Source organism: Phalacrocorax aristotelis, chromosome Z, assembly GCF_949628215.1.
Source record: "Phalacrocorax aristotelis chromosome Z, bGulAri2.1, whole genome shotgun sequence".
Lineage (NCBI taxonomy): Eukaryota > Metazoa > Chordata > Aves > Suliformes > Phalacrocoracidae > Phalacrocorax > Phalacrocorax aristotelis.
In genome coordinates, this window is record NC_134311.1 from 29,232,406 (window position 1) to 29,255,947 (window position 23,542).

A 23,542-nucleotide genomic window follows, 5' to 3' on the forward strand; every position below is an offset into this window, starting at 1 on the left:
GAGAAGACAAATGCAGCTGCAGGATAAATTTTATGTTAGTTCCATTGTGGGATGGGAGAAGGAAGTTGTAGATGCTTCATAATGTTCAGAATATTTTTTTTTTTTTCTCTCCCCCCACCCCCCGCCCCTTCCTTAGATCTGGTGTGGTGGGCTTACAGTGAGTACTGGATTGCAGGTGCCAACTGCTGTGAAAACGCTCCAGAAAAGTGAAAATGGATTAAGTGGTTCAACAAGCAGCCTAAACAATATTGCCTAGTAATGTCTATTAAACACTTCTATTGCTGAATGGTTTTTTTTTTCTGTGTAGCTGCCCCTCACAGAAGCTTATGAGCATTGGATTAAGCTGGTTTTGCTACCTACTGCTGTTTGAGGCCTAGGTACTGATAGTGCAAAAGTCTGGGGCTGAAGTGTTAGGAACCTACTGTGAATCCAGACAGAAATGTCAGACAGAAAATTGAACTGTTGCCTATTTTAAAAATCAGTGGAGAAATCAAGAGCTGTAACTATGTACTTTTCTAATACTGTATTTAAGCATTTTGCCATGGGCTTGAATATTAATTTTATTAATATTATTTTCCTATGAAGAATATAACAGGTACCATTTTCTTAGCTCTCCTAACATGAATTGTTTGACTATATATAATTATTACTGGGCTTCCCATTAGAACTTGTGATATCAACTTACATTTCAAAAGAATATTGATTTGCTAGCCTAGTCTGGCAAAATACCACAGCAGTATGATTTCAAAAGAAGATTATAAGAAGTTGTAGGCCTGATAGAAAGAAACAGTAAGAGCAGTCTGTGATTTTTTTTTTCTGATACAAAATCCTCCTGTTTCCCATGAGTAACTCATTTAAATATCATATATTTAGAGTTTGGCTCCCATTTATAATGAATTACAGAAAATGTACAAATGTAAAGGTATTTAAAAAGCATTCTCATGTCCTCAGTGAAGATGCATTACGAGAGCAAGCCATTGAGCTAGGAAGTATTTGAGGTAAGAGGTTCAGAACCAAAAATCCAGAGCATTTTTTTAAGAACTACTGCATGGTACTGCTCTCTCAGAAGCTCCTAATTTTGGGTCATCTCTTGGTTTTCCAGTCTTGTGGCATTATTCTAATTGGATTCTGATAATCAGCAATTCACATTTTCATCACATGCGAATGACAAATTGAATCTTTGCCTGCTGGTAGCAAAGCTGCAATGCAGCTGAGGCTGGGAGCAAGGATGTTAGAGCCTCAGTTTAAATGCATCTCCCCATAGAAGAAGCGGGGGCAGGCAGCTATTGCTAAAACATCTCTCAGTCCACCTCAAGGCTGGCTAAGGCTTCTCAAACAGCTGTGTCAGTATCAAAGCTGGCTTTGAGCAGAAGCGGCAGTAAATTCCCGGTGATAGGGCAGCGCCCTCTGAGCCCAGGCACACATTTTTGCTACCTGCTTTGACCAGCCTAGTGAGGATTCCTGGAACTTTCTGGATAACCAGAGAAGTCCAAAAATGGCATGATTTCTTCATCCAGTAGAAATGTAGCTCATACATACAGCGTCCCATTCGTGCTAGCTTCTACCGTATGCTGTGTATATGTAGTTGAGAGAGTGGCTTTCAGAGGGTTGTATTCTAAAGGATCTCGTTATAGCCTCCAACTTAATGCCTTCCCCTTTTCTAAGGGCAAGGAAAAAGTGGAGAGTGAGCAAGTGCTTTGTCAGCTAACATACGATCTGCTGCTGGATCTGTGGTTATACATTTTCATTCACAAGTCAAGTGGAATGTTGAGCCTGGGTGTTCCATCATCTCAACTCCCAGTTGGAAGCTTAGTAACGATAGTTGAATGATTCATAGCAGTGGGAGAGCTAAAAAAAAATCATGTTATATTCTTCGTGGAAAATCCCAACTTTTCAATGAGAATTACTTGTGTATTGTAGACTGTTTAAATCTGCTTTCTTCCCTCTAATCAAGTCCAGGAGCCTGGAGGTAACTTTCAGATACATGCTTGAATCTACTGTTTACTAACTGAAGATTTTGCCTAATATCACCTGAAAACTGTTTCAAATTCACGCTGATAGGGTGCATAACGAATTGGCTTCTTTCCTGCAGGGCCAAAGTACTTTTTCTTCTATGTATCTTTTAGTCTGTAAAGACCATCTAATCATGTTAAAACTTCTTAGTATCAATTGGTCCTTTGTGTCCATCAAGATTTCTCAAGAGGAGGAGAAATTCCTTGAAACAACCTGTAAAAAACTGGTTGTGATGTTCAGGAGAAAACTTAAATTTTCTTCTTCATTTTAATACCTGCTCTAGAAAGTTTTCTCTTGAGAAATCATGAAGTTGACAGGACGGTTGAGCTCTTAATGTTCATTTCATATCTGGAACTTGAGCATCTCTAAATATTTGCATTGTGATAAAAGTTATCTGTAACCACTTTTGCAGAAGAAAGTGTAAAACAATTCCCAGTTTAACTGCACCTTCCTCTGCCAGTTTAGTGGCTTGGGGCTTGAAACAAAGATACCGAAAGGTGACATGGTTCTTAAATGAACAGTGTCTGAATCTGCTTCACACATTATCTACAGTTGTTGTTGTCCGAATAGTCTGTGTAGTAATCTTAACTATTTCTTACTCTTCCCTTTTTACTGCTATGAACACCTGACTGGGAGTTCTAGGGGCTCAGCTGTTATGAAGTCAGTGGCATGTGAGGGAGTGAGACTTGCATACTTGGACCCTGGTAGTGTTGAGAAAGAGGAGGGCTAAGCTGGATGCTTCTTGTTTTGAGATTTTCAAGTGACTGGGGTAAACAGGCATTTAAATGGGCTAGGACCTGTTCATGCTGCCCAGTCATCAGCTTGATCTGGGGTGTTCAGCTACAGTTTCTGTTTAAATTTCCCTTTTTGGAAAGAAAGGGAATGTTTACAATAACTTAATGTGTAGGGAGAAAGAACCATTAGTAATCTCCAACCCTACCTAAAAGCATTTACATTACAATGTTTTCTTAGCAAGATGTAGTGCAACCTGCAAGGTAAATTTGATATGCACAATGTAAAAATGTCATTTTTCTTTAACACTTCATTAGAAGAGAGCTTGAGGTATTTCATACTGTGAGTTGTGACTTGCAAGTTTGAGGTTAACTGATGTCCTAGATGAACTTAATGTGTGACTTTTTACCCTTAAAGGATGCATTTGTTATATAATAGTTTGCACAGATGTAAAATTTTTGCTGCTAACAGCTAGTCCAATTGTTTGTAGTAAATGGGGATATGAAGAATTGCCTTAAGCACTTTAGAATTTTTTTAGACTCTTCTTTTTTTTTTAAGCTAGCATCTGTCCGGTACCAATTATTGGTGATACTTTGTTGCGGTTGGTGCACTGTTTGTACCTGCAGCTAGAGAGGGATGCATGCACCCTGCGAAGTTAACTTTTTCCTAGGGGAATCTACTTCAGGGATTGGAGCGGTTGTTCTTTGGCAGTGTATCACAGATTTTGCAGGTCTGTAGTTTTGCCCTGTAATTAACACTGAGCATAATATGCCTGGTGATTTTAATAGTCCCTGAGCATCTCTGCTCTGGAGTTGATGCCATTTGGTGGCTAGGCAGGAGTTTTCTTCTGTATGACCAAAACAAGATTTTAGATTTTTTTTTTCCAAAAATAGTGATTACTGGTAGTCTTTCAGAGTTAAAATAACTTCAGGATAACTTGTGAGGAACTGAAGGCTTCCCTTGAGATCTTAATGCATCAGGCACCTGTAGCTTTCATTGTTTCTATGGGAAGCTGTGTGAACTGCAGCAACGGATGTTAATTTCAGAAAGGACAGTCTGAAAGCATCCAGGGCGCTAGGTGCTTCTCTGAATACCAAATATGGATGGCAGGGGGGTGACAGGTTTATTTCTCTAGCCATCCTCTAAGCAGAAAGTTGAGAGGCTGCTGTACAAACCCTGTTTCCTCCCCCCTTGCGCTCTCCCACGTCACTGCCGCGTCATATTAAGACTGGAGAAACGAACTGGTTCTCTCGGGAAGGATATCCGACTTAAACACCGTTAGCCTGGTAAGGATCGCAGGTCGTGGACGTGACGCTCAGTTTGGTGGGCGACGGCAGCGACTTCTGTGGGTCATCGCCGCCCCCGGCCTGGCTTGAGCCCGGACAGTCCGACCGACCGACCGTCCGACCGACCGTCCGCCGCCTGGGAGGGGAGGCCGGGCGCGGCGCTCCCCCACCGCGGGGCGCGGGGTCGCGCGGGGTCGCCCCCGGTGTCCCCGCTGCGGTGCTTGGGGCGCCTCTCGGCCGGCCCTGCCTTTCCCTGCCTTTCCTTTGTGTGCGATGGCAGCTTTTTGTATTAATACAGAAATTTGAAATCTGACGTGCCTACGTTTTTCCTCGTTTTTTATTAAATCTTCCTGCGCGGGCTGGGGAGGAGCCGGGCTTCGGACCCCGCCGCGCATGCGCGCGGGGCGGCGGGCGGTGCTTAACGGCCGCCGTGACGGGCGGGGGGGGGGCCCAGCGCCGCGGGTAAGGGTGGCCGGGCCTGAGGGAGCAGGCCGTGCTCCGAGGGGAGCCGTGGCCGGTGGGCGGGAACGGGGAGAGCCGGGCGGGGTGCTGGTGACCGTGCCGGGGGACCACGCTGCGGCTGGGGCCTGCGGGCTGCTGGCGGCGCGGCGTGCTGAGCGGCTGGCTGGCTGGCTGGCTGGGCGCCCCGCTGTTTCCCTCTGCCGGCGCGCAGGGAGGGGCTGGGGAGGGCGAGAAGATGAGCGACGCCGCGCAGCTTCCAGGCGGTGATCGAGGGCGCACCGAGGACTAATGCAGAAAATCAACAAGAACGTGGTCCTGGCGCTCCTCTCCCTGACCAGCCTGGTTTTCCTTCTCTTCCAGCTGTACTATTACAAGTTCTATCTATCGCAGAAGGTAAGGGAGCACTGCCCTGCGCATGCCTGCTTCTGTGGAATAACCGAGTATAATGCCTGCCCTCTTCAGAGCTCTTTAGCAGCCTTAATGCCACCCCCAAACCTCCGTCGTATGGCTGGCAGTTCCTGCTGTATTGAGGTGAAGCAGCAAGTTTCAGCTCGAGCAAGTCTCTGGTGGCAGGGGTACAATCAGATTTCAGTTGTCGGCCTGATACTCAAGTCACTGTGAGCCAGAGGCATCCCATTGCTTCTAAAATGGTTCAGCTGAGGGTGTGAGCCACCAAGACTTTAAATCTCGGCCAGCCTTCCTACTCTTGTTGTTAAGTGATAGTGATGTCAAACCAAGTGGTATCTTGGGGCTTTTCTGAAGAAACAAGGCAGCATTTATTGGTTGTGTGTTTTTCAACGGTGTTTTTAAAAGAAAAACCAGCTTTTCTTGGCATTGTCTTAGTGCTTTGTGATTCAGTGTTTGTAATTTTCTAGATGTTACAGGTTAAATCCTGCTTTCTACCACTTGTGAAATGTTTAGCTGACTACGATTTTCTGTAATAGAAGAAGAGGTAAATGCTACTATAAATTAAATACTCTTTTTTGATGGCTTCATAGTTAACAGTTGCAATGCAGATTCAACAAAGGAACTCCTTGCAACTGTATGCCTTCATTTTATTTTTACAGAAGAACCATGTAGGTATCATGTTTCCTGATCTTGTTTTCTTTTGGTGTGGATATTCTTAATAAATGCAGGCAGTGATAGTGCTAGGCGGTAGCACAACCTTTGACTTCTCTCTTAACAGTTTCTGATTGTAAACAGCAAGGCTGTGAATGAGAAATTCTTTGTACTTTTGCAAAGCTGACAGCTGAGCCATTAACGGCCTTGGCTTTATGATACGGATATACTCTCAAATTTAATTCTCTAGGATTATATCTGGAAAGACTGAGGCATAGTCCTGCTGTCTTTCCCCTAGTGATATTTGCATAACAGTGTTTGTGTTTGTCATCTTCCTATTTTACATTTGCTGGCACATTGACTTAGAAACTGGAGGCCTGTTCATGCAATTCTTGCACTTCTGTAAGTCCCCAAGGCTTGTGTTCTGCTTCTAAATACACAAAGCCAGGGCTGTTGTTTACAACTTTACATTCAGTACTGCAGTTCAGTGACCAGAGGCGTAACCACAGCCGTAATTATAAAGCACTAACTGGATAAATGCCCCTGAATGTCCTGTTAAGAAATCCTAAGCAGGGATTCAACTAAAACTTACCTTTTTTTTCTTTCCTTCCTTCCCCTCCTCCTCTTTGGTTTTGATAGAATGGAGCAGTTTTCTCAAAAGTCAGAGGAAGCCAGTCAGGCCAAGACAGCACGAGATGGGTATGTACAATGTCATTGGTTCATACAGTTCTTCTGAAGGTCTCAGATAACTCACACAGTTGCAAACTCAGGGACTGGTTCTCTTTCCTCTTTGCTGGGTAAGGACTGAGAGATGCTTTCTTCACTGAGTAAAGATATGAAGCATTTCAAAACATCAGTTTAAAATGGATTTGAGAAACGGTTACAGCTTAGCAGCCTCTGCAGTCCTTAGTATTACTATTAATATTTTCAGAAGCAAAACTTGTTCTTTTTGATACAGAGGTTTTGATCCAGGCTTTTGTGTTCTTTCAGGCTGAGTTTTGGAAAGATTGGCTTAGTTGACATGCAGCTTATTCGATAATCAGTAGCATAGTAGAAGAATGGGCTACAGGTCTCTGGTCACAGAATACCCCTTTGCTCGTTCCAGTTGTATAACCTGCTGCTCGGTGATTTGTGTTATTTGCTTATGCTGGGTCATAAAGCTCTTTACAAGCAGGAGAATGTTACATTTCAACATTCACTGGTTGCTGTATTCCAGTGTTCAGGAGCAGTGTTAGAAGCACTGTCAGATACTTGAAATGGCAGGATTGAGTGCAACCAAAACATCACGTTGGCATCAGTTACGATATTTGTAGTTAGTCTGGAAACACTTTTACAGAAGTCTTTTGTTAACAGATCTCCCAGTGGAAGAACAGCACAGATGGTAAGAGAATGATGCCCTGGGAGCTGGCTGCCTTTCACTTTGGATGCAATATGATAATGTCACTAGTTAGCAAAACAGCCATTTAAAATGCCTTGTTTCTGCTAAGCAAGGGGAAAGGTGCTCTGGTTAAGAGCTGTTCTTGGGAATAATCCATACCAACTGCTCTGTGGACTGCTTGCTTGCACCAGGAATGTCTCGCTATTCTTGGAGGTAGCACCCATTGGAGCAACCTACTCATTGTTAGTCACGTGGTCACAGTGGGCTTCCAATCTGCCAGTCTGTGGACAGAGTTCTTCTTAAGCTTTAACTTGATCTTACAGGATCATTAGTAACAAAGCAGAATGCTCCACAGTTCTGCCAGGGACCTGTTGCACTCCAGGCTTTCCACAGAGTCCCTGTGTAATGAGTCCAAAATACTCCATTTCAATGCATTTCTCTTAGCTGCTTGACATCATGACCATCTCTTTCTACCAATTATTTAAGTTTCAACTGAAAGCATCTGTTTCCCTGGAGAACTGTGTCATGGTTTAACCCAAGCCAGCAACCAAGCACAACACAGCTGTGTGCTCGCTCCCCACCCCAGTGGGATGGGGGAGAGAATCAGAAGAGTCAAAGTGAGAGAACTCACGAATTGCCATAAAGACAGTTTAGCAGGTCAAGCAAAAGCCGCGTGCACAAGCGAAGCAGAACAGGAGTGAGTCAAAACCCTTGCTAAAGTTAAGGCGTGAACCGTGTCCATTGCTCTCGCCTTGCCCACAGACTTCTTCAAAGGCAGTCAGTGTGATTGGCTGCAGTTTGCCTTTGGCTGGCTTTCCCAATCACGTCCTTGTCCTTCATGTGGACATGAAGCCCCTTTTCAGGGGCTTTGGCTCCAGAAGCTTCCTGGAGACTGAGATTAAGGTGACCAGAGTTCCCCAGCTCCTCCTTGAAGATGGCATGAGATTTACCTTTTCTCAGGTTGGAGGAGCCGCCCCTGACCACAGTGGTCTCTCAGGATCTTGCAGAGCAGCCTCGGAATCAGCCAGCTTCCTCAGCTGCACCCACATGTGCATTGCGTCTGATCCTGTAATCTCTAGTTTATTCAAGTGCTTTCCAAGTCAATCCAGAGCTGGAAAGAATCTAGAGTATAGCCTAGAGTCCATTCTCAAGTCTAGCACCCTAGGGTTAGAGTGCTTTATCTTGTAGAAAGTTCTAATTGAAGCTTGAAGATTTTCTCTAGTGTTAGAGACCTGGAAAGCCTGAGAGCAACCTGTTCTTCTGAAAGAGAAAATTTCCATTTCCACAATTGTTCATGGAAATAAAGTACTCCTTCAGAAAATGTATTGGGAGATAAGGTTGCCTTCTGTCAGCGGCTTGGGTTTTTTCCTTCTGTCAGAAAGTTTTAATGTATTAATCTTTGTACACTTAAAGATGGTGTTTCTAACTTCTGATTTTATCCTCTGTCAAACAGCATGTGGTTAGGAAGTTCTTAGGCTTAATATCCAGTCACAATATACCAGTGTATTTGATTGATCCTTTGATTCTGGGACTGGTTGATAAAGACATTGAACAGATCAGAAGTTCTCCTGATGGTCCTAGTCTGGAATGCAAGTACTTTTGTGCTCCAAGAGACTTTACTACATTTGCACTGCTGGACAAAACATGGAAACATGAAGTAAGTGCCTTTTCTTCAGTTCACATTTGTGTATTGTAATGCATTCAACTGTTTTGTGATTTTGTGACAATGCTTTCGTGTTTATATTAAGGCCTCTGAATGCATTGTCTGGAAATCTCATAAAGGTACTGGTGGAGGAAACTTTTTTTTTAAAGTAAAAGATATTCAGGCACTTACCTGGATACATTAAGAGTCATTTACAGATAACTAAAAGTTTTCAGAAGCTGTCTGCGGTATTCGTAAAAGCTCGTAGTAAGAGGCCCCACTAAAAATAAGCAAGTAAGTTGTCTGTTTGCGAGGAAGAAGGAGAACCTTAAGCCTGTAGTGTATAGGGTATAGCTGTAACAAATCTTGAGTTTGGGGGTATATCACAGAGGAAATGCTGGTATTAATGTGACAAGGCTAGAAACATTATCATAGCCTGCTGGTTTGCATTTCTTTTAGTACGTCCGTGTACTTTACGCCATTTTCTTTTGTCACTTAGTGTATTGGTATCTCTGTTTTTCTTCGGCGTTCTGAGATTTTTTAATGGATGTGTTAAAAATAGAGGTATAGTGTGTAATGAAGGACAAAATGGAATCCAAGATTATTTCATCAATTACATGTTATCTGGAAATATTTGACTAATTTATACAGACTGAAGATACAGTGAGAAACAGTTTTGTGGGTTTTTTGTTTGTTTTTGTTGTGTTTTTTTTTTAAAGAAAAAGCAGGAGACATTAAAATGGTCTGACTGTTTTACTGAAGGAGTCCCACTAAAGTGAGAAGTGGCGGCACTCTGGGTCTGATCAGGCAATTGTTTTACACATAGCTCTAAAGGAATTAAAGAAACTGAGAGTAAGGTTGTGTGGCAGCACACTAATACCAATCCATCTCCCCATTCCTTTGTGGCTCACTGATAATATCTGTAGCATCCAGAGGAGAAGCTGGTATGCCTGAATGAAACACTTCAAGGGGGGTAATTGAAAGGGTCTTCGGATTCTGATTGGTTCTTTTCTTATCAGCCAGAATTTCATTCCCTTTTTCTATGGAAATACGAAAGCCTATTACCTAGTGCAACATTCAGTGTTTGGTGAGATTTAGATAAATATTTATGTACATAATAAAATAAGGTTTTGCAGTAATCCTTTTTTTGTTAGTGGTATCACTATTCAAGGACTTAAAAACGCCAAGTTTGGCACAAGAATAACTTTAGAGATCAGTTTGAGGGTGCAGAGGGTGCAAGGAGCAAACCCAGTCCAAGCACGGCTTGCAACATTGATTTGTTGTTTTATTGAATAGTTCGAGGCACAAAATTTAAGATACGGAAACACAGTGGTTGGAATGGGTGGTGGTTGCTGATCTTTAAAGTCTCAGAATTTTTTTAGTAGTTTGTGCTTAAGTCTGATTAGAAAATGAACATTGTGAGTAAAGTCAGTTAATAATAAGCATTTAGCATTCCATTTTTGTTTCTCTAATCTTTAACTTCTCTTCCTCTCCTTCTCTCCCTCTCATTTTTAGCTGGCCCTCTTTAGAACTGCTGAGAAAATGGGGTTCCAATGGCTGAAGATTATGAACAAAGACCCCCGCTTGGATGGGATGGATGACCTCTCTGGGATTGAAATTCCCTTGCACTACATATTTAAACTGGCATCTCATGCCATTCACCTGGTGGTCTTCTATGAAAGGAGCGGTAATTATCTCTGGCATGGCCCCCTGAGGCTCAAGCAACATATGGACAGAAAGTTTGTGCCTTTCCGGAAACTCCACTTTGGTCGCTACCCTGGAGCATATGAAAAGTGAGTTCGAAACAGAGGAGGCAAAAAGTCATAATGGCACTTCCAAAATAACTTTTTTCTCCTGTATATAAAATTACTCTCTTTCCTAACGTCAGGTTGTAAAATTTAACTCAGGTATAGTTCAGCCCTCAGAGTACAGGTAAATTACAGTATGAAGATAAATCCAATTCTGTTTACCCAAAACGAAGAGCTTCCCACCATTTATAAATTAAGAACTACGTTTTAGAGGAAGTTGCTCTATAGCCAGGTCGAAGCAGGCAGAAAGATGAAAGAAGTAGTCGTGACTGAGATTGAATGTACCAGAGGATCTTCTGCTACAGTCAGTGGTTTACCGTTAATATATTTAGAGTTTGAAATCTGTTGATAGCCATCTGTGTTATCAACACGGGTAAAGTAGAAGCGGCAAAACATTTAGTACTAGCTGTTACATATTTGGTCTTCTTTCTGTAATGATACATATCCAGAAGTTGAATACAGATATGGAACATTAAATGAAAAGCAGAAGCAACAGAAATCCATTCAGTAATAGTCCAAATAGTCAGTGTTAAAGAACATGAATAAAGAGTAGGTGATATTTGTACCACAAAGACATGCCAACCATTGCATCTAATTCATGCTCTTAATTTGCTGAGGGGATTCCTTTCTTGCCTAAATGTTTGAACTGGTGGTGTTAGTTTTCCATAGTCTTCTGCTTAAACTTTGCATTATATTGGTAAAGTTACTGTAAACGTCTGCCTTTTCTTACAATGCTTTCAATAGCAGTATTTCAGGAAATAAACATCATGGCAAATCTTGTCACTGTTTTCAAAATCAAGCACATACCACCAGGCTTTGAGAACAGTGATCCCATAGGGTATGTGTATATGTCATAAATCAGAGAAAACCAGCACATTTCAAAGGTCAAAATAAATCTGTTTTAACTTTTTCTTTAAAATCTACACCATTCTTTCTTCCTTTTAAAACACAGAGCCTGTAGCGGTTATGTGCCTAAACGTTTGAAATTGACTGTGTAAGCTGTTTAGTATCACATTTCATTCATTGTGAAGGCTGAACAGTTTCTAAATTTTAAATGCAAATAGCCTGAAAGTATGGGGTAAAATTTGGTTAAGTGCAGACAACCAAATAAATAGCCTAAATTTTCCAATGCACTGAATTTGTTCAGACTGTCATGCAGTGCAAGTCATGAGTCAGTAAAGGAATCGGTGATCTGACAAACTAGCTATGGGCTTACAGGCATAAAGCTTCTTTTTAAACAAGATTTGGAAGTGTGTGGGGAATTTGTTGAAGGTCTTGTTGCTCTTCTTTTATAATCGGTTTTGGGTGTATATGGACAGAGGAATCACTGCCAGTAGTATGCATTAAGATTTTAACCTGAGCTAGAAGAAAAAGTGGCTTGTAGGTTGTAAAGGAATTGAATGGGGTAATGTATCATCTTTCTTTCCCTTCAGGCCAGAACTTCTGCTTGTTTCTATTGATGACTTAAAAGTTCAAATTCCAAAAAATCCATCCAGTTTTCTAGAAGAGATGTTACACTCTAGATTTCTTGAGTGTAGGTACAGAGAAGCTCGGGCTTTCTTTCAGGTTAGTGGTAATCAGGTAGTGTCTCTGAGATGTAATGTGTGTTTTCACTGATTGACCCAAACCTACACACAGTTGATTGCTTTTTACCTAGATGGGACTGTTTGCATACATAAAGCTAAATACAGCCTCTGAGACTAAATCCACAGAGTTTAATAAGTGGTAATAAAACTAAAACTTTAACTGAAAATCGTGGTCTGTTGCTTTTACTCGCGAGTACGGTTTTTCCACTTTCCAAAACCTTGAAAAGAAGAGGTAACCAATATGTCCATGGTTGTTACACACTGTTACTGTTAAATAGATTTCACGTAAATAAGATTAAAATCTTGTGTATGTTTCTGGTTGAAATTTTTCCTTACAGAAATTCTCTTAAGTTCTGACTAGTATTTCATTTTATATTCTTTTGAACCACATGCTGCAGTCCCACATTGCTGCTTTGGTTTATTTGAAATGTTATATTTTCTGAAATTACTTACTTCATTGCATTTTGACAATGTAAGCTAATGTTTTCTCCATGATTTAAAGTATTCTTTTTAGAATATTGCTACCTGATTTAGCAGATGGGAGAAAACTTTCTGCTGCGGTATGGAGAGCATTTTCTCCAAACTTGAAAAGGGCCAAGATACAAAGTGGTCAAGAGTTACCACACTTAAGACTGTGGGGTCAGAATCAGGTCACTGAATTTGAGCCATCTCTGATTTCATGGAAGGGGTAAAAAGACGACCCTAGAGGTTCCATTCTTCAGACATTAGAGGCCCTGGGGTAGAGATTTCTCAGGGAAGGGAAGACCATCCTTGATCAGTCTAGTAGGCCATAGCTCCCCATATGTGTAGCAGGACAGTTACTATACCCAAGGGTACCTGTGTGTTGTCACTTCACTTGTAAAGGACAGAAGTTTTAAGCATGCTCTGCTTCAGCTCTAAAGCCTCCAGGCAATAATTGCCTCAGGCAGAGAAAATGTGCCTTGGAAAGTATATTGAACTTTGGAGCTTTAATATGGAAATAAGCAGCTGGCATCTGTTTTGAAAAGTAAATATTAATTTCAACTATTTGTTGCCCGAGAGCTGTTAATGAAATCAGTTGTGAAGCTGAGTGGTGTGGTTTTTTTGTGTTAGATTTGGTAATGTTTGCCCAGACTGCCGTGCCGTTTTTGGCTTTGCATTTCAGAAGATCTTGCCACAGTTCTATCTGGAAGATAGGCATGATTTTCTGTTCAGTGTTTCTACTATATGGCAGAAGTTGTCAACATCCAGTTGCAACGCTTGGTGGCGCCAAATAAACTAATGTGGTGGAAGTAACTGATTCTGTTCCTTTTACCCCTGGACTGTGGGTATTGGCTTCAGCTGGTGCAGAACTAGGGTTCGTCTGTGTTGTTGCCAAGTGCTGAGAATCAGTGTCTAACACGTACAGTCTTACTCTATTTTACTGTGACTTTACATTCTGCTGGTTTGGAAAAACTGAAGATCGATGTTTCAGAGTTTAAATGTTAAATAGTCATTCTAGTGCATATCTGTGAAAACAGATACTGCCCAGAATGAAGGGATAAATTTGCTCTCTGAGAATAGCTTGCTTATTCTTCCTTTGCCTTCCAGCTGTATCCTGATGATGCCTCTCTTGATGCTGTGGAGTTCAGAAAAAAAGCAAAATCCTTGCTCCATCTGGCTGCCGTGACACTGAATAACTTAGGAGTAAAGTTCTGGCTGAGCAGTGGAACATGCCTTGGTAAAACATTTGTGTTATACTCATCTGATATGTTAAACATTTCAACCTCTATTGCTTGTGATGTCAGCTGAAGTTAGCAGCTAAATGTATGGAGTTGGAAGGTAGTATGTGGCATTAGCTGTATTGAAATAGGCCTTTTTCCTGCTGACAAAATGTGTTTTTTTCTGTAGAAACTTGAGCCCTGGAGATGCTTAACAAATTTCCAGTGAAGCATTTAATGTTGTTAGCAATTATCTCTGTTGTATTGATCACTGCTTAGAAAGCGTTCAGCAGTTCCCTAAATTGTGTGGCTTAGAATTTAGTGAAATGTTAGGTGGAAGACACAGCGATGGGCACATATACCTGCTGTCCATGTAAACTCTCACCTGATTTATCTTCTACACAATTTGGTGCTTATCACTGACTTTTAAAATAGAGTGTACATTTATTTATTTATTTTTAAACAAATCCTTTTAATAAAATGTCAGCCTATTAGAGTATGTACTGCAAGTTTTCAGTTCAAAGGTGGAAGTTATTACCTTATCACTGGTGAAGATTCTTTTATTATTGAACTATCAGTTTTGAAAATCTATGTGTATGCATATTCAACTTGTATTTGTTTAGTCCTAGGAAATAAAATTTTCTGAATGAACAGTTACTGAAAGGTGCTTTAATGAAACAGACAAAAGGATGTCCCACTTCTTGTCTTACTGTTTTGCAGTGGTGCTTGAAAGATGATTAACATCTCAGATACTATTTAAAATAATCGTTTCAAGTTAAAAGCACAGCTATAGCCCTCTAACTGTTCATTGCTGATTAGATTTGGGCTCAGATAAAGTACATTTTTTCTTTAAAGACATTTAGATTAGAAAAATGAAGATATTTTATCTTTGAAAGAGTTAGTGTTTTCTCTCTCATTCTTGGTTTTCTGGAGGAAAGCTTGCTGAAAGTGCAGTAATACTTGTTTTCTTCAATGTGGTTCATTTCATACTAGAGAAAGGCAGAAGTCTTGTTTATGGCTCATTCAAAGATCTCTGCCTGGTGACCTTATGGCAGTTCATTTTTATGTTGCTTTTGTTCTATTGATATATTTCTCATGTTCCTGAATTAACTAGTTTGGGGTTGTTTTTTTTTTTCTTTTCCTTTTCCTCAGGCTGGTATAGACAGTGCAATGTCATTCCTCACAGCAAGGATGTGGATTTGGGAGTCTTTATAAGGGACTACAAAGCAGATATCATTCCAGCCTTTCAGAAAGCAGGGTTACCACTAAAGCACAAATTTGGCAAGGTATATAGAAAGTGAACCATTTGCTTCATGTGTCTTTCTGTAGGTTTGTAAGTTTGAGTACAGCTGCAGATCACTTATGTAGAAGTGAGTATCTGAAGTCTCCTCAGATGTTTACTCATTGGGGTTTTTACCCTAGTTAGTAGTAGTAGTAGCAAAACCCCTTAGGTTTTACCTAAAAATTAACAAGATTATACGTTTATGTGCTCTCTTAGACAGTGTGCGAGATACATCTCTCTTAATAGCTTCAGCCCTGTTTGGGGAGTCTGAATTCCACCTCAGAAGTTTTTAGTAAGTTTTAGAGGGGTCTAATCTGTGTCAGTGGTGCTAGGGAAACTTAAGAATCAAGGTAGGATTTAGTCTTTGAGACTGGATGGGCCTCATCACATGGGAGGATTGGTGATAGCTGTGAGATTCTGTAGTCCTGTATGTAAAATTAGCAGAAATGGAAGGATGGCTTGAGGCGGGCACTGGGCTTGTTCATTATGTGGATCTTTATTTAGCTTTTTCAGAGTGTAGGTTGCAGAACGTTAAGAGGAAAGAAACAAAATTACAGGAATATGAAGGTTCAGCCACAGTTCAACTAATATATCATTAGTGGTGCTACTGAGTGTTTTATTTTTATCCTGGAGGAAGTGTGTGAAGACACCTACTAATCATGTGTTTATTTGAGATTATTTTGCCTGTGGCAGGGGACAAAGAGACAGTGCTGAGGCTTTTGGGGCTAAAGGCAGGAGAGAGAAGGTGGGCCCACTGAGGTGTAGAAAATGTCAAATGTTCTCAAGGCATAAAAAAAATAATTGCAGAATTAATGTGTTTTCTTCAGTTAGGATAGGAGTCACTCTCCATACCTGACCAAAACAAATTTGTTTTCTGAAACCTGCTGACATGAACAGCCTTGTATTTTTATGAGTTTATACAGCATGTATTTTTGTCTTGCAGGTAGAAGACAGCTTGGAACTGTCTTTCCAGGGAGAAGGTGATGTGAAACTTGATATATTTTTCTTCTATGAAGAGGATGACCACATATGGAATGGAGGAACTCAGGCCAAATCGGGCAAGAAATTTAAGTATGAGCTGCATTTGTACCTCTAATAGGAAAAAAAATTGAACAAGTTAGTGTTTAGTGTTGGCATTTTATGTGTTGTATGTTGGTGCCCTGCAAAGCCTGTGCTCTCTGTAGGAAAGGCACTTATCAGAAGAGAATCAGTGGAGATTTTGCAGTTTGAGACCAAAGAAGTAGAAAGAGAACAGTACTAGGCCTTACTAGAGAGGCACTGGGCTTGTCAATAGTCAGTTCTTTCATGAAATCTCAAGCAGTGCTGGCACGTCATGTATCAAGCAGGTCTTCTCTGGACTGTGACAAGCTCTGGGTTTATAAATAAACAGCTAAGATGAGAATTAAGTCTCTAAAACTGTGCTTGTTGCACAAAGTAATTTTGCAGTAAAAAATGAACCCTTAGGCATCTGTGTCAATGATGGAGAGCATTATAGCAGAAAGCCTCAACTGTCCTTGCAAAGTAAACCCCATAGTTTTTGATTTTGTTGTAATGATTTGGAATACTTCATTGACCGTAATGTGACAGCAACGCAGATGATTACTGCAGACTTGTTTTTGTTCATGTTCTGAAAATGGTATTTTAAGCAGGATTCCACATTTTTTTTTTCATACCTTTCAGTATTAAATCAGCAAATAAGTGCAACGGCTTCCTAATCTACTTGGCAAACTGAATATAGGTTTTGATAATTAGATTTGTTATTTCCATCACCCACCTTAACTCAGAAAGAGACAGTTGCAGCCTAGTTGAAAACTTTGTTGACTTCTATAGGATTTTATTATCTTTCACATTTTGCCTGAACTGTATTTGCTTATATTTAGCTAATGGGAACTTAGTGAACTCTGTCATCCAGACGGTGATAATGTCTGAGTCCTCGTCTTAGATATCTTTGTTCTGAAATGATAAAGATCGAGGGAAATATTTTGATGACTGGAGTCAAAAGGCACACTTATAAATAGGCTAAAGGAAGAATTCTTGGAACATTCCCACGTAAAATGTGGTATGCGGCAGAGTGGTTTTCTTAGAATACAGCAACAATTTTGTAGTTTTCCAAAACAGGCTTAATGTCTGTTTTTTCCATACAATATTTTGGAGGATTTTGTGTGATGCATTCTGAGGAGGAAGCTGACCAATAAATTCCTTTCCTTTTCTTTGCCCTTCTGTTGTGCCTAAATTGTAGTAGCTCTTTCCATGCCACTGGAGTTGACATGCTCTTTCAAACTTCCATTGTAGCATCAGACCTCGGGTACTTGAGAGCTGAATTTATTTTCCCCTTTGATAGGACTGGTCCAGTGTGTGAGAATAGAAGGTAGATCTGAATGTGTGCTATGCTCCAGCTCCTGTATCCTAGGATATCACAGCTCTTTTGGAACTCTAGCTTTCATAAAACACTTTCCTTTTCTTGTAGTCTAGTACCTATTTTTGGTGGCAAGTTTTTTTTGAAGTTTACAAACATGGCTTTCTAGTTCAATAACAATTAATTTGCTTAGACATAGTAGTGTAAGGAAGCCTCTAATTCTGAGCTGCTGTTTCTTAGGCATAGTATACTGTACTTAATCCATACAGAAAAGGAGCAAGAAAACTGCTTGCTTACCATTAAAAAGGCCCCAAGCCCTGACAGAACATGGCTGTTCAGAATCCTTAGCCAAATAATTCCAGATATGTATTATTCCAAATACCTTCTCAGAAAGAGAAAAAAAGATCACAGATATTTAGCTGTGAGATGTGATGATTTAGCATCCTTGGTCTGAATGCCTGCAACACCAGAATGACCCTCAATTTTGCTTAGTCTTCATCCCTTTCAAAATTTTGGGGGAAGGTAAAGTGAGGACGCCAGGCAAAAGAGAAGTGATGGTTTGATCATGCTGAATCCTAAATCCACTTTAACAATTTTAAAGCAATCTCACCAGCTGTTTATCTGATATCAGCAGAGATACTGGTTGTTACTAGATCATCACAGATAAGGGTGGGAGTTCTATCCCAAGATACTTATGTTTTTAAAAATGAAGGGTAAAAGAGTTTCTGAAGAAAGCTGAATATTTGCAGAGGCATACTTTCTATACATCTTGCTAAATAAAATATGAAGAATGAAAGTATTTCTCATTTTGTCTTGAAAATATTTTTCATTAGTTGTTTTTAGTGTCTGTTTCCTTGGAGAGCTGGTTTCTAAACCTTATGAGTCTGGCTGTATGGTTTGCATTTTCATGTACAGAAATACTTCCTCAACAGTGCAGGCACAAGCAAGCATGTAAATCCTCCTTATCTTGTCTGGGAGTTACAGCAATTGAGACCATCTATTTGTTTACAAAATTAATGCTGGACAGTTGCATTCTTCAGCAGAGAATAAGTATTTACAAAAACTGAATCTGGGAATCAAATCTATACTGTATGCTTTAATCCTTAAAATTAGTTAGTTCTGTACGCTCTTAACATAAAGGGCCTTGTGTAAGTGTAAAATCTTTTCAGTACTTTTATGTCCAAATATTGATGAGACTGAAATGGGAAGAAAAAATGGAGAGCAGTGCATATGTACAGGAGTACGTAGCCTTATCACAGCCACTTGGAATGAGAAAACAGTGAGCCCCAAGGATTCTAGTAGTGTGAGGCATTGCTGAAAGCTACAATTTTCATCAGTGGATGTAAACATTTTGTTTTAGTAATAGTTAAATAATTATTGTGGTGAAATTTCCAACTGACTTTTTAATTTGCAGATTAGTTTATTTAAATAATCTGTTGGTTCTCTTTAGAATTATTATTCAGAGGTTACTCTCTGGAGGTTGTATTATTTCAGTGGTTTGCTGATAGCTTTTGCATATGCACGCCCGCTGCAGTTCTGAGATGAATGATTTCCTGGGTTAATAACAGCTAAATAGCTATTTAATGATTATAGATCCAGTAATAAAGTTTGTTTACCTTGTTGTGCCCTTGGTAGGTGGCTTTTTTTTTTGCGCTTTTTGGTTAGAGATAATCAATAGTCTCTGGATATACATCCAAAAATGCTTGATCACTTTTTTTCTCTCCCTCCATTTAAGGCATAAACGCAAGGTTGTTTTATTTTCTGAAACTGTTCAGTGCTTAGAAATAAAATTAACTTTATGATTAGAGGAACACATGGGGTTTCTAATTCATGCAAATGCACAAATCTTTTCACCTTATTCTTTTTGAGAAGGTCTAAGTACTAATGGTTTCATTTTAACCTGAGAAAAGGAATTTTAAGATCACTTTTTTTCTGTGGAATAATTCACAGCTTCAGAAGCGGGAGTGATCCTCTGCAGGAATAGTACATAGTCTTTGGTATTTACTTGTTTAACGCATCAGCTCTGACACTGGGCTTCTATAGGATGTCATTCTGATCAAACTGTGAAATTTACCTGTGAACTTCCACTGGTGTAAGCTTACTTATAGGTAGAGCTTATCTTGGCACTTCTACAGAAAAAAAGCTGGCACAGAACAAGGTCAGTGTGGTAGAATAAATAGTTTTTAAAATTTGAATGGGCTGAGACAGTTTGAGGAAGTACAGGGTGGCAGCCGTATCGTAATTCTTTGCAGCTGCTCCAAGTCTGCCACCATGTTTAAACATGGGTACTGAAGGGAAATTGCATGCTTTGTTTGGTAAAACTGAAGAGAGGTAAAACATGTTTTTAAGAAAGGCCTGGCTTGTAGTAAAGTATTTAATGCTGCTTTTCTCAAAATCTTCCCTACCAAGTAACATCTATCATCTTCCTGACACCCTTCTAAATGAGGTAACTGTTAAATCCAGTTTCTAAGTGGAAGAGTAGAGAGAGGGACTAAGTGATTTCCTATAGGTGGCAGAATGATATGGGAATGCAGCAAAAAAATTAGAAATACTCCTTCCTAAGAACATGCACCAAGTGTTACCCAGTTACTGTTGATAAGACCCCTGTCCGGTATGCAAATAACGTTTCATTGATAGGAAGCTATGAAGTAAGAAAAAAATTATAAATCTAACATGGTCACTCACTGCAGTTGCTTGCTTTCTCCATGAACTTACTTAGAGGTGTCTTTCAGCCTTCTGCCAGTGACCATGTTATTTTGTTATCGTGCAGGTATCTCTTTCCGAAGTTTACTCTGTGTTGGACTGAATTTGTAGAACTGAAGGTACACGTGCCCTGTGAAACCCGTGAGTATGTTGAAGCCAACTACGGCCCAGAGTGGAAGGTTCCTGTGAAGACGTGGGACTGGAAGAGGTCACCATTCAATGTGCAGTACAATGGTGTCTGGCCTGTTGATGAATGGGATAATGTAATTCAAATCTACTAACTGCTAATAGAGCATGCCTGCTCTCCATGAAACTGTCAGTTTGTCACTTCCTATTTCCCAAAGACATCAAGATCCGTTCCTTTTGTAACTTCCCATCTGTTTCCTAAGGAGACATTTACCTTTTTTTGCTTAACAGTTATTTTTTTTCACCTTCATTGTGCGTTTTCCAAGTAGTCAAAGGAAAAGATTAAAGGCAGGACTGGCAACTGAAGAGAAGGGAAGCTGAAAGAAAAGCTTCACAAAGGGAATAGAGAAGAAATATTGCAGTAAACTTATATTCACTTGACTATTTGAATGTAAACAGTGTCCAGGTGGCTTAGACTTTCCTGGGATCATCAAAACCTTGGGACCATTCACTTCTGAAGCTTAAGAGAGGGATAGGATGGAAAAATCCCAGAGAGGTTTCTCTTTTTTTCAGAGGAGATCGGTGAATATTCAACTTCTAAACACCAGAGTTACGAGCGCCTGAAATGTTCGTCATTTGAGATTGATATATCCCCACAATATGTACCAGGTTGCTCTTGGGAGTGGAATCTTTCTATTACACCGAACCCATGTGACCCACCTACTTTACCCGTAGGAGGTATTGGGTAATGGTGTAATACTAAATGAATGGAAGAGGAAACTATCCTCATTGGAGATCTTCCAATAATAGTTGGTTATTTTGTGAACTAACCGCTGCATGTGACTCTGACAAGGAATGTTATCTGCTTTTTCTTTTCTTCTTTAAGAACGTAAAGGTGTATGCCACAGTATCCTGGTTTTGATGTCCCAGATAGCATGTTCTCCATGCAAAAGTTTTGACTAGATTTTAGAAAATTATAGTTATCCCTGTTTTCTTACAAGTAGGTAGAAATGGGGGTAGTCATAATTTTCTGTTTAACATGGGCTCACAGAAGAGAGATTTCAGAGAATCACAGCTGTCTTCTTTAAGTGTAAGCAGGAGTGTGTACAAATACAAACAGTTCCATCAAATTTGCAGTAGCATAATTGCAAGTGAAGTGTTAGCGTAACATTAGGCTTTGGATGGGGAGAAGATGGAAGCCTGACAGCTCTCTCCTCCTGCTTCTGCTTGTGCTTTTCATCAATGAAGTAAGCTTTTCTTCTTCAGTATTTTGGAGAGGGATAATAGCTTTCATATGAGCGTATGTGTCCAAGTTTGTTCCATTCCTGTTGTGCAGGGAAGACAAGGGCACTAGAGCTGCTAGCGAGTTATGACTGTAATATACAGTATAGACCCAGGAGTACTTGTGAACCAGTGTCAAGGTACTGCGTGGAGCTCATGTTTACTTGCAACAAACCTGTATCTGTTCTCTCCTTGCTTAGCAGAAAGGCTATCTATGGGTCACAGCTTTTCTACCTGTCCCTGGGTAGAGGTAGGTTGAGTCTGGTTTGCATTCTGTTGATCTGCAGTTTTTGACTGTGTATTCAAATGTGTACAGTTCTGGAGAGGTGAAGTAGCTGCTGCTGCGTGGCAGTTTTACTACTGTGTCATTCCAGGTGTGTTCTGGGGCTTCCCTGCTGTTCTCATCCTGGAGTGTGCTGCATGCTTTTTCCTCCCAGTCTTCTAAGTTCCAGAGGTGGAGACCTCTGCCAGTGAAGCACTGGAGTAAATTATTCAGCTTCTGGTGACAACTTGTCATGCTGGCTCTTCAATTGGTATGGTAACTTTGTTAGCTTTGCCTAATTAAGAAGAGAGGTGTAAAATCCTGCTAATGCATTTAAGTTGTAAAGTAAGCATAACATCATAAGGGATAATTTCGCTGGTATAATTTTTTGTATTTTTTTCCTAAAATAAAAAAAGCCAATGTCCTTATGGTTTTCATAGTCAGAACTCCGTTGTTGTGAACTTCTTTGTTTAATAACTACAGTAAGCCTGTAAGTTTTTCAAATGTGATAGAAGTTTAAGAGTGAAAGAAAAGATACTATCAGAAAATTACAATCCTGACAAGTTTTTGACTTTGTATTTGTAGGTGGAAAGACTAATGGAAAAAATGCATGTCCCTGAAAGGGGGGATGTCTTAAGTAGTTAGTTATACCTGTAAGTTATTCTTCACATTAAAATATTTTCTCTTCAGAAGATACAAGTGTATATTTAACACTGATTAAAAGAAGGGAAGTCTAATTTGCAACTCAAGATGTTGTTTTATCTTTTGTTTTGCCATCTTGGGCAGCATTTCCTGTGGCATAATGCACAGAGAAGAATTTTGAACTGTTTCTTACACTGCTTATTGGCTGTCTAACTTGAGCTTTTATTTTTTTCATAAAGATACTTGGACACAACAAAGATATTTTGAAATAAAGCAGGTGCCATATGTGGAAAAAAAGATCCTGCAACTGCACAAACACATTGCACTTCTGCATGTCTCCTGTTGTGCTTTGTGCTTACCCTGACTGCAGATTTCCTGCTTGTAGGATTGGTCCCAAGGAGCTGTATAAATGTCATAGAACTGGTGCTCTTTGAAGGCACGCTGTGAGGCTGAAGCCTTACCATTCCCCACGGAAACTCACAGATTTAGGCATTTCTTTTCTGTTAGGTTCTCCTAAACTGCCTCATCTGAAATGGATTCTTAATCCTGTGTTACCTTCCTAACTACTACCTACCTTCATTTTGAAAGTGCTCTGGAGAGGAGGACAATTTCTATTTTCTCTTAACAGCATGCAAGAACATATGAAGTACCTTGACTTTCATGCAGCAAACAAAGCATGTTGCATATGTGTAACTGTTAAACATAGCACAGCCTATTCAAGGAATGCCCGTGAGCTGAGGAGAAGGTAGCAAAGTGTTCAAAGCTCTGGGATAACTGCAAAGAAAGATTGAATGGGTCTGCCTGAAGAGAAGGGACCATAAAGAGCCATTTTCAAAAGCTGTAGAAGATGGGTACAGAAAGGAAGGGATGCATGTGTTCCCTTTCTGTGATTAGTAGGAAATAGAAGTAAACAGGAGGGACGCTAATTGAGGTCACCTGCACAGAATACTGGAGTATTTTACATGTGGAAGTGTGTGAAGCCTTTGACGTTGGGGTTCTCTGAGAACATATCAGACAAATGTCAGCCACGATAGTTTATCCTCTCTTCCAGTTGGAGGGAGCTCCTATTTTCCATGATTCTGTAGTAGTTTTCAATAACTTTCTGCTTTTCCAAAATAGGACTTGGAATACTTTTTTGTATATGAACTTAAGAAATGTTATTTCTAGAATGTGATACTAGAGCTCATACTGGGAGTGATGGTGAATTGTCACCCCCCTATGGAAAGGATAGGAAACCATAGCATC

The 23,542-nt window shown here is 40.2% G+C and overlaps 2 protein-coding genes across 4 annotated transcripts in view; both read left to right on the forward strand.

Moving 5' to 3' along the window:
* Positions 1-1,015, forward strand: part of FSD1L (fibronectin type III and SPRY domain containing 1 like) — a 37,448-nt gene extending 36,433 nt beyond the window's left edge. For all 3 annotated transcript variants that reach the window (XM_075078383.1, XM_075078384.1, XM_075078385.1), the window contains one exon: positions 137-1,015. In XM_075078383.1, coding sequence (XP_074934484.1) covers positions 137-256 — 120 coding nt within the window. In that variant the 3' untranslated portion in view covers positions 257-1,015. The remainder of the gene's footprint in view (positions 1-136) is intronic.
* A 3,471-nt stretch (positions 1,016-4,486) lies between these two features.
* FKTN (fukutin) lies at positions 4,487-22,404 on the forward strand. Its single transcript, XM_075078398.1, has 9 exons — positions 4,487-4,886; positions 6,192-6,251; positions 8,384-8,587; positions 10,088-10,365; positions 11,814-11,946; positions 13,536-13,665; positions 14,798-14,931; positions 15,871-15,998; positions 20,054-22,404. Exons 1-9 carry the CDS (start codon positions 4,782-4,784, stop codon positions 20,265-20,267), a joined length of 1,386 nt encoding a protein of 461 aa, XP_074934499.1. The 5' UTR covers positions 4,487-4,781; the 3' UTR covers positions 20,268-22,404.
* The last annotated feature ends 1,138 nt before the right edge of the window (positions 22,405-23,542 follow it).

Coding starts and splice junctions, on each gene's coding strand:
- FKTN (XM_075078398.1), top strand. CDS start 4,782: ATGCAGAAAATCAACAAGAACGTGGTCCTGGCGCTCCTCTCCCTGACC. Junction 8,588..10,087: donor ACAAAACATGGAAACATGAA/GTAAGTGCCTTT, acceptor TCTCATTTTTAG/CTGGCCCTCTTTAGAACTGC. Junction 14,932..15,870: donor TAAAGCACAAATTTGGCAAG/GTATATAGAAAG, acceptor TTTGTCTTGCAG/GTAGAAGACAGCTTGGAACT.